This window comes from Glycine soja, chromosome 8 (genome assembly GCF_004193775.1).
Source record: "Glycine soja cultivar W05 chromosome 8, ASM419377v2, whole genome shotgun sequence".
Lineage (NCBI taxonomy): Eukaryota > Viridiplantae > Streptophyta > Magnoliopsida > Fabales > Fabaceae > Glycine > Glycine soja.
Window position 1 is genome coordinate 9,690,403 of NC_041009.1, and position 11,091 is coordinate 9,701,493.

Consider the following 11,091-nt stretch of genomic DNA (forward strand, 5'->3'; position numbering starts at 1 on the left):
CTTTGCCACAGCACGTACATTAGTACTCTTTGTTCCATTGGGGTGAAGTTGTAGCACCACAAAGTTGTCTGTATCCAACAACGTGGCATCAGTGTTGTTGTTCACTGGTTGAGGGTAAGAGTAATGTTTCGATTAGAAATTTTAAAATTTATGAAAATTTGAAATGTTTGAAATTTGAATTAATTTTAATTTTGTTTATTTTTCAAATATTTTATTTGGTTAAATCAATTTAAATTTATTTAATTTTAAATTCTTTGTTTGGATATGATAATTCAATTTCTTTCATATACAAAATTTTAATTTTATATTTTAAATAGATAAAATTTTAATATTAAACTTTATTAAAAACAAACACAATTTAATTTTGAAATATTAATTAAATTAATTAAAAAATATTTTTCAATGTTTAATAATTTAAAAATCTAAAATATTGATAATTTTAATTAAGACTATTTTTTTATCGACATCAAATAAGATTTATTATGTAAAAATATGTTGGGAATATTTGTCAATTGACATTAATTGAGACTATTTTTTGGCTAACGTTGGTTGGCTAGGTTTTTTTATCAACGTCAGCTAGGGTTTTTTGGCCGACATTGGTTAGGGTTTGTTTGGCTTCGTCGACTACGGTCTTTTCAAACGACATTGACCATGATTATTTTTAGTCAATGTCGGCTTGAGATTTTTTGGTCGACATCTTCTAGGGCTTTTTAAGTCGATAAATAGCCCTTACTAACCGACGTCGGCCTAAAAAATCCTAGAAGACGTTGACAAAAAAACTCTACCCAACATTGGTTAAAAAATAGCTTGATCAACGTCAATCAATAGATCCTACTCGACATCAACCGAAAAACATCATTGGTCAACGTTGGCCGAAAAATCCCTCGTTGAAGTTAGCTAAAAAATAGCTTGACCAATGTCGGACAAAAAGTCCTAACCAACATCGGTTATAAAATAGCCTTGACTAATGTTGGCTAAAAAATAACTCTGATCGACCGATGTCAACCAAAAAAAACTCTAGTAGATGTCAACCGAAAGAACCTAATCGATGTCGACTAAAGATAGTCATGTCTGATGTTGGTCAAAAATACCTAGCTGGTGTTACAAAAAAAAAATCTTAACCAACATCAACCAAAAAACTATAGTTAATGTGGTTAAGAAATAGCTCTGGCTGATGTCAATTAGAAAACCCTAATCGATGTTAGCAAAAAAAAATCATTATCGTCGTCGGCTAAGAAAATCTAGTTAACATAAGCCAAAACACCCTAGCTAACATTGGCTGAAAAATAACCCTAGTCACTATTGGCTAAAAAATAGCTTTGGCTGATATTGGTTGGAAAAACCTAGCAGATGTTGGCTGAAAAAACCCTAGCAAGTGTCTACTCAAAAGTTAGTCTTGATCGATTTCGACAGAAAATATCTAACCGACGTCGGCCAAAAAAATCATTGATCAACATCAACTAAAATTTTTTTAACCAATATCGAGAAAAAATAACTTTTTGTTGACATCATACAAAAAATCCTGACTGAAGAAACTTTGGCCAACGATAGTGAAAAATAACTGATATCGATGTTGGCCGTAAAAACTTTGACCATCTGTAATTGCAAGTGTTAAATGAGAAAGAGTCGCGAACAAGAACGTGAATTAAAATGAACATCTCTAAAAAAGGAATTTCAAATTCTTTATTTTTTTAAAGAATTTGAAATCTTATTATTTTAGTCAATTAAAATGATTCATAAAATACCAAAAATATCGTATCATAAATTCTTTTAAATTTCTTAAAAAAATAAATTCTCCTTTTAGACTGCTCCATCCAAAAACACTACCCAACTACGTACCACCATTTCCGTTGTCAATGATGCTCAAGTGAGTGTAGTCTAGATCAGAATTTGGAACTGTTGGGTCAAAATTAATGCAGTATCTGCTGTTTGCTGAACATAGATGGTTTGTAGTATTCAGTGTATCTCCGGGCTTCAAACTGTTATTTGCAGCAGCAGTACGAGTATTTGAAAACAAGCAAGAAATGAGATTATCCTTGTATATAACAGACCATCTCCAAATACTTTATTTCTATTTTTTTGGAGATTCCAACTTACGACCTCTTTTTTTTTTTAATCTTAAATGAAATAGCCAAACTCTCATTACGGTGGCAACTGCAAGGCCTATTTTTTATTTTTTTTAAATATATATTAATTATTAATTTAATTTATTATATGATGTATTATATATTATTATTTTATTAGTAAGACTGTAATTTTAAAATTATATTAATTCAACAAGTAAAAACTTCGAACAAATATGAATTGAGAAGAATATTTTATTATTCTTGAAAATATTTCAACTTCTATCAAGTATTATAATATAGATTTATACTTATTTTTAAAAATAAAGATATTACATGAAGTATAGAGAATAAAAATTTGTATTTCATTAAAAATATTAGTTATTTTTATTGGAAAAACTATTCCTTTTCAAATATATACATGTTTTTTAAAATGATATTTGATAACACTTGTAATTATTATTATTGTTAAAAGTATTTTTTTTAAAATTAAAACTACTCAATTTTTTCTTTAATATTAACTATGTTAAAAGATAAATTAAATATTTTTTATGGCTTTATATATTGATAGTAAAAGTTTACAAATTCTTAATTATATAACTTTGAATAGTAATTTTATAATCGATAAAAAAATGAGATTTAACAAATTATATTAAATTAATCTTTAAATATACTCGTCTAAGCTCACGAAATATTTAGAACAGTTTCATTGTCTACGTCTAAAGCAAAATTCCATTCCATGCTTTTTAATATGACTTTGCAGCTACCCAACTATATATTTAATCGCATGCATGGTCATTCGCTGCAATTGAACATTGCCCATTCCACACAAACGTACTCCAAACCGCCCTAGCTAGCACCAGCACACATAAAAACAAAGGCAGTGTTCAATTGTTTCATAAGTGACTTGCCACAAGAAGAATTGAATATATATAAAATGTTTGATAGACACCAAATAATATTTAACACTTATAAAGAGAGAAAAAATATATAAACATAAGAGATTTTATAATGTGATAAAAAGAAAAAGAGGATTCTCCCTCCATGAATGTAGATACATTCCGAGTCCGAAGATAGTCACCAAGGATAAGTAGAACGTGAAGCAAATCTTGATCAGAATGTTCAACATATATATGGCAATTGTTATTTATATCTCTCCTTTCTACTAGTACTAGTATATATCTCCTTTTAATTATTTTTCAAAATAACCCTCTTTCTGGAAATTAAATTCCGGAAACTATTGCGTGCTCGTTTCAATATTTAAACTCTTTAATTTTTGGCACATGTATAGCATAAATACGAACGATAATTCCCGAATGTGGTAAGCTTGTTGAAAAAAGTGAAATGTGTAACCATTATTTATAAATGCAAGTTTAGATAAAGTGATTTAATTTCAATCCTACGTGTAAGCAACTAATCTAATCATATCAACACATTATATTTTCAACTTACAATCATGTGAACAACTAATCTTATGATCAATACTATCATCAATCCTGTGAGTCTTTCAATCTTATCGTCAATGTAACAATTAGTAATCAAATTATCAATACTCTTCCTTTAATTATTTTATTAAGAGACTTCTTTTCCTTTTCTAAAAGCTTAGACATAATTAAGTGAAAGACTCACCATGGAACACGTTGTTAGCTATAGACAAAGGAACTCTGAAACTTTAATTAAAAAGAAAAGGTTACACTACACCAAATATTATTATTTTAATTAAATGTCAGTTATCAATAATAATAAATTAATTATCAATCTTATCGTCAATGTAACAATTAATTAGTAATCAAATTATCAATACTCTTCCTTTAATTATTTTAATAAGAAACATCTTTTCCTTTTCTAAAAGCTTGGACATAATTAAGTGAAAGACTCACCATGGAATACGTTGTTAGCTAGACAAAGGAACTCTGAAACTTTAATTAAAAAGAAAAGGTTACACTACACCAAATATTATTATTTTAATTATGTGTCAGTTATCAATAACAATAAATAAATTATCGATCTTATAATCAATGTAACAATTAGTAATCAAATTATCAATATTCTTCCTTTAATTATTTTAATAAGAAACATCTTTTCCTTTTCTAAAAGCTTAGACATAATTAAGTGAAAGACTCAACATGGAAAAGAATTCTGAAACTTTAGGAGGAGGGGTATTCAATTAGGATTTTTAAAAGAAATTATAAAAAGATTAAGGTATTCAATCAAGATTTTTAAATAATATAAATAAATCTTGTAGTATTTAATTAAAACTATTAAAAATTTTATAAAAAAAATTAATCAAATTTGTTGGTATTCAATGAAGATTTTTTATAACTTAAAAATTCTTTTGGTATTCAAAAATATATAAATTTTGATGAATTCTTTCTTAGGATAAATTTTAATAAATTTCATAAGATTTTTTTAATAGAAAATACATATTAAACAATTTCACTTACACTTTTGAGACTTTTTTGATTTTTTTTCTTTTCCTATCAATTGGCATGCTTTCTTTTTCCTTATACATCATCCCTTGTCTCTTTCTTGAAAAAAGAACACATTCATAATTTTTTTTAATTTTTTTGACCAATGATTACGTGTGATATTAAAGATCTTTCCAACTATTTAATTTAGAACATCTTGATTACGTATTTATATATATTAATGAATGTGAATATATATATATATATATATATATATATAATTTCAATGAATATGAAAAGTTGACTTATGTATGGATAAATATATAAATGAAGTTTGAAATAATTGTTGAATATATTTATTTGTTTGTTGGGATAGTTATTGTGGAAATGACAAAAAATATCCATATGACGGGTAGATATTGTGGTATATAATTTTTATATAATTAACATAATTGATGATTAAAGAAGAATGAATCTAGTGTGCTTATAAATATGTTAGGAAAAATCGATTTTCTATGTAATAGGTTTAGGATACTTTGTATAGAATGAATTTTATTTAAAGTGGATAAAATTCATGAATCTTTATAAATATTTTTTTAAAATTCACAAAATTCTTTAAAATCTTAAAAACATATTATATCTTTTCAAATCTTATAAATTCGTATTTTCTAAATCCATTAAAATTTGAATTATAAAATCTAAATCATAAAAATCTTTTTTAAAAAATCTTACAATTAAATCATTACATTCTTATAGTCTTTTAAAATTCATAAAAAAAAATTATGTAATCTTTCAAAATTATAATCATGCACCCCTTAATTAACAAGAAAAAGTTACACTACACAAAATATTATTATTTTAATTAACTGTCAGTTATCAATGTATAACAATGAAATAATTATCAATATATGTCAACTTGTTAGTGACTAATGATACATATACACTAAGTTTTTAAATACATAATTAACGCTCATAACTTTTTTTATTTTTTTCATGTCACATTATAATACTTGTAATATCTATGTTTTTCTTCCTTTCATAGTTGCATATAAAATAAAATATTTTAGATGTCCATGAATACTTATATATATATATATATATATATATATATATATATTCAGGGATGGGATAGCACTGGTATATCATTTTGGTTGCTTTGCTTTTTTCTTCAATTTGGGGATACTCAATAGGTATATCAACCTCATTGACCATGACTGCCTTCCATTGTTCTAGTTGTTGCCATATATCTTCTTGGCACAATTTATGCTAAGTGGACTGCTTTTTTTTAAAAAAAATATAGTTGATTTTGGTTATTAAATAAAAAAATTATTTTATCTAATTTGTTTATTTTTTTCTCGCCGTACGTGGATCTCTCTTTCTTTCAATCTTCCATACACTCCAGTTGATCTTTTTCCTAATATAATTATAAGGTGCATGCAGAATGTACTTGAAGCTAAAATGCGCACCACCACACGTTATTAATTCCAAACCAATAGAGACTATATATCATATATCTTACATATAGAATAAACATCCTGCAATCTAAAGTATTCGAAGATGGTGATCTGTTATAAACAGCTGGGAGAATATCATTTCTTTCTTGTTTTGCTTCTCATTTCAGTCCAATGCGTTATTGCCGCAAATAACATTTTGAAGCCCGGAGATACACTGAATACGAGAAGCCAGCTATGTTCAGAAAACAACATATACTGCATGGATTTTTCCCCATTAAACACAAATCCTATTGTAAACTACACTCACTTAAGCATCAGTGACAACAGAAAGGACGATAATTCCGCAGTGTGGGTTGCTAATAGAAATCAACCCGTTGACAAGCATTCTGCAGTTCTGATGCTAAACCACTCTGGTGTACTCAAAATTGAATCATCCAAAGATGCCAAACCCATCATCCTTTTTTCTTCACCTCAACCACTGAACAACAACAACACCGAAGCCAAGCTGTTGGATACAGGTAACTTTGTGGTGCAACAACTTCACCCCAATGGAACAAACACTGTGTTGTGGCAAAGTTTTGATTACCCTACTGATACTCTTCTCCCTGGGATGAAGTTAGGAGTTAATCACAAAACTGGTCATAACTGGTCACTTGTTTCGTGGTTGGCTGTATCCGACCCCAGAATCGGGGCATTCAGGTTCGAGTGGGAACCCATAAGAAGAGAATTGATCATCAAGGAACGAGGAAGATTGTCCTGGACAAGTGGAGAACTCAGAAACAACAATGGATCCATTCACAACACCAAGTACACGATTGTCTCAAACGACGACGAAAGCTACTTCACAATTACAACAACAAGTTCAAATGAACAAGAGCTTATAATGTGGGAAGTATTGGAAACTGGGCGGTTGATAGATAGGAATAAAGAAGCTATTGCAAGGGCTGATATGTGTTATGGTTACAACACAGATGGAGGGTGCCAAAAGTGGGAGGAGATACCCACATGTAGGCATAGCGGTGATGCATTTGAAACCAGGGAAGTTTACGTCAGTATGAACATGCTAAACAATCTAGGTAATTCGAGTTATGGCCCAAGTGATTGCCGGGATATTTGCTGGGAAAATTGTGCTTGTAATGGATACAGAAATTACTATGATGGTGGAACTGGTTGTACTTTCTTGCATTGGAATTCAACCGAAGAAGCTAATTTTGCAAGTGGGGGCGAAACGTTTCATATATTGGTCAACAACACCCACCACAAAGGTAAGTCCACTATATATGATTTCATGACTTCATACTCCACTTAGAGATATGTTTTGTGCACATATAATGTTAGGCTACAGAGAGAGCATGAAATAGAAGAGAGAAAAATGATAATGAATATTGAATAGGTGATATGATAAGAAGAAAGCGATAAAAAAAAAATGAGGCATCCAATAAGTTTTTATACTGTTTAAGTCCATATAACGATAAAAAAAAATACTGGAAGTGTCCATCTATTAATATTTTTGTTAATATCTTACTTTAATTAGTCACAGATGTATAAACGCTGTAGATCTGGAATCACATTTACATAACTACTTATATGTAAATGTTTACGCCGCATGCAGGTACAAAAAAGTGGATATGGATAACTGTAGCAGTAGTTGTTCCATTTGTGATATGTGCTTTCATTCTATTTCTGGCCTTGAAGAAAAGAAAACATCTGTTTGAAGGTTAGCTATATATATCTTTGTAGTACATACATTCGATATTTTATCGAGCATAACCCCTTTCGTTCTCAATCTTCATATGATTCAAAATTTTATCTAAATAGAGAAGAAAAGAAATAGAATGGAGACTGGGATGTTGGATTCGGCAATTAAAGATCTTGAAGATGAGTTCAAGAAGAGACAAAATCTAAAAGTATTTAAGTATACTTCAGTACTGTCGGCAACCAATGATTTTTCACCAGAAAACAAGTTAGGACAAGGAGGCTTTGGACCAGTTTATAAGGTGACATTATAAACCATTGGCTTTGTGTTGCAAGTTGTAACAAGTTTCGTTTAAAAAGGACTAATGATTTTTTTTTTTGTTTTCAATTTAGGGAATCCTACCAACTGGGCAAGAAGCTGCTATTAAAAGACTTTCAAAAACATCTAGACAAGGGGTTGTGGAATTCAAAAATGAGCTAATGCTCATATGTGAACTTCAACACATGAATCTTGTACAACTACTTGGATGCTGCATTCATGAAGAAGAGAGGATTCTAATTTATGAGTATATGCCAAACAAAAGCTTGGATTTCTATCTATTCGGTATGGAATATGGTGCAGTCTATTTAATTAGGATATGCTTTAAATTGGAAAAGGAAAATTAAGACAATATTTTTTAATTATCATGTACCAACCGATGCCATCGTACGTGGAGGGAAACATTAAGTTGGCTCAACGAAGTTTTCAGTAATTGTTATAGATGTATATATGATTCATTGCCTTATGCTTTCCTATCTGAACATAACTACATAAATGTCACACACACACACTAAAAGATTGCTTTATTTCTAACAACATGCATATTGCTTCATTAACACTAAGAAGATTGCACTCGAAGCAAGTTACTAGATTGGAAGAAGCGTTTCAACATAATAGAAGGAATTTCTCAAGGATTACTCTATCTTCACAAGTACTCGAGACTCAAAGTCATTCACAGAGACTTAAAAGCTAGTAACATACTTCTTGATGAGAATATGAATCCAAAAATTTCTGATTTTGGATTGGCAAGAATGTTTGAGGAACAAGAATCTACAACAACTACGAGTAGGATTATTGGGACATAGTAAGCTTGGAAAACTATTTGTCCAAGTGTAGTTGAAAAATATGTTAATAATGTTTGTTTTGCTAAGTTATGAACTTTTTTTTTTTTGCAGTGGTTATATGTCTCCTGAGTATGCTATGGAAGGAATTGTTTCTGTAAAGTCTGATGTTTATAGCTTTGGAGTGTTGGTCCTTGAAATTATTAGTGGGAGAAGAAATACTAGCTTCAATGACGACCGCCCGATGAATTTGATAGGACATGTATGTGAAATAAGTCTTCTTGACTTCTTTCTATTTCTAAATGTTATTTTCTTTATCTAATTTGACTAAAATGCTAACAGGCATGGGAGTTATGGAATCAAGGTGTGCCTCTACAATTAATGGATCCATCGCTTAATGATTTGTTTGATCTCAATGAAGTGACAAGATGCATTCACATTGGTCTCATATGCGTAGAAAAATATGCAAATGATCGACCCACAATGTCTCAAATAATTTCAATGTTAACAAATGAAAGTGTAGTAGTTCCCTTGCCTCGAAAACCAGCATTCTATGTGGAAAGAGAAATTTTACTCAGAAAAGCATCTTCCAAAGAGTTATGTACAAACTCTACTGATGAAATTACTATTACCTAGCTTGTAAATATAATGCCTGCGGCATAATATTCCTATATATTTTTGTTTTTATAAAAAAAATTCATTTTAGAATGATTTCCTTTAAATAGATTCCTTTACTTATATATATAATTAGGATAACGAAACAACATTTTTTTTAATTACTAAGCATTAGATGTCAGATTTTCAAGTCGTACTACATATGTGATGGGGAGCAGGGCATTGAGTGACACAAGTCAAGGGTTTATTTAGTTAGAATCTTTCGAGCAAAGTAAATAGACTTCAATCTTTTCCCCTAAAAAAAAAAGACTTTTTCAATCTCTAAATTAGTCTCTATTTAAAGATTTTTTGTGCTCTTAGCTATAACTTGTTTTAGTATAAGTTATTATTTTCATAAGGTTAAACACATTTTATAAGGTTACCTACACTGTGGGGAATCGTTGGAATAATATTTAAACATGCATGTGAGGCCACAATGCAATTATTATAATGAAAAAAAATATATTAAAAAACAATTAAAATTCCAAAAAAATGAGATGCTTGAAATTATTTTTAAATTATCATATCAAACATAAGAATTTAACATTCTCAAATCTCAACTAAAGATTCCTAAAAACCTTAAAATAATTCTCCTAACAAACACTCCTTAATAATATGAAAGACTAAGACTCTTAATTCTATATCATTAATTTATAATGGATTCCGACACGCTTCTATTTTCTAATCAATTTTTATATACTTTTAATGATTTGACAACAAACTTTTATTTAATATATAATGCTTATCATGTTTGATATCTCCCTCAAATTTCTGATAATGTTTGCTTGTATTTTAACATGCATTTTGCTTGTTAGTTATGAAATTTGTGACATTGCGCAGTGTATTTTTTTATGAAACAAATTATTGAATTCGATATGATTCAATTATTTTTGCATTTGTAAAAGGCCAGTCATTCTATAGATAATTTCATTAACATGATGCGTAACATCTTCCATTTTACATGAATAACTAGATTTTGTACCAATGTTTATTCGTAAAATATGTAACATTATATTTTAATGATATTAATCATTCAAATTATTATAAGACGAACGATCAACAACAACAAAATATATAATAACAATAATAACATTTAATAGGTTGATATTTTTCGAATTATTTTACATATAAAAAGTATACAAAGTATTGTAATTACCAACTGAGCTAGCAAGACTCCTTTTTTATGAGAAGGAAACTCAAAAATTGATTGCTCAAAAAGGACAAGAAACGAAAGAAGTAGGTCCCTATACCACCAAAGGCTTTTGTGGGCAATTATTTTTAAAAGAAAGATTTAATTATTAAAATTCGATGGCTTTCTGCTGTTAATGCGCTACTCTTTTATATACCTAATATTATCTAATCTTATCATCAATGTAAGAACCAGCTAGTAATCAAATTATCACTATTCTTCAGTTCTTTCAATTAATTTAATAAGAGAGATCTTTCCTTCTCTTCAGAAAGAAGAGCTTATCCATAATTAATGAAAAACTCGCATCATGGAACGCGTTGTTAGAGAAAGGAACTCTAAAACTTTAAAAAGAAAAGTTACACTACACCAAATATAATTATATTTTAAGTGGCAATTAATTTTTTTACTGCTATTCCTTTTTAAAGTTACTGCTGTAATTATTCAATTATTCAATATCAATTATGAATTAAGTACTAATATTATATTGTTTAAACAAAATTATTTATGACTATAACATATAATTGTCA

At 28.9% G+C, this 11,091-nt stretch overlaps 1 protein-coding gene across 2 annotated transcripts; it reads left to right on the plus strand.

The window, feature by feature from the left end:
- The first annotated feature begins 5,901 nt into the window (after positions 1 to 5,901).
- LOC114421790 (G-type lectin S-receptor-like serine/threonine-protein kinase CES101) lies at positions 5,902 to 9,439 on the plus strand. 2 transcript variants are annotated; one of them, XM_028387860.1, is made up of 7 exons: positions 5,905 to 7,190; positions 7,538 to 7,642; positions 7,744 to 7,922; positions 8,014 to 8,224; positions 8,504 to 8,744; positions 8,836 to 8,983; positions 9,064 to 9,439. In XM_028387860.1, the coding sequence occupies exons 1-7, from the start codon at positions 6,029 to 6,031 to the stop codon at positions 9,355 to 9,357; spliced, it is 2,340 nt and encodes a 779-aa protein (XP_028243661.1). In that variant the 5' UTR covers positions 5,905 to 6,028; the 3' UTR covers positions 9,358 to 9,439. The 2 variants fall into 2 exon arrangements, with proteins under 2 accessions (XP_028243662.1, XP_028243661.1); XM_028387861.1 differs by lacking the exons at positions 8,836 to 8,983; positions 9,064 to 9,439 and having other exon boundaries at positions 5,902 to 7,190; positions 8,507 to 8,745.
- Positions 9,440 to 11,091: the final 1,652 nt, after the last annotated feature.

What these genes read in the sequence shown, in the direction of transcription:
- LOC114421790 (XM_028387860.1), top strand. Translation starts at nt 6,029, where the DNA reads ATGGTGATCTGTTATAAACAGCTGGGAGAATATCATTTCTTTCTTGTT. An exon ending in CAACAACACCCACCACAAAG is followed by an intron (nt 7,191 to 7,537) that starts GTAAGTCCACTA and finishes CGCCGCATGCAG; the next exon opens with GTACAAAAAAGTGGATATGG. An exon ending in CTTGGATTTCTATCTATTCG is followed by an intron (nt 8,225 to 8,503) that starts GTATGGAATATG and finishes ATTAACACTAAG; the next exon opens with AAGATTGCACTCGAAGCAAG.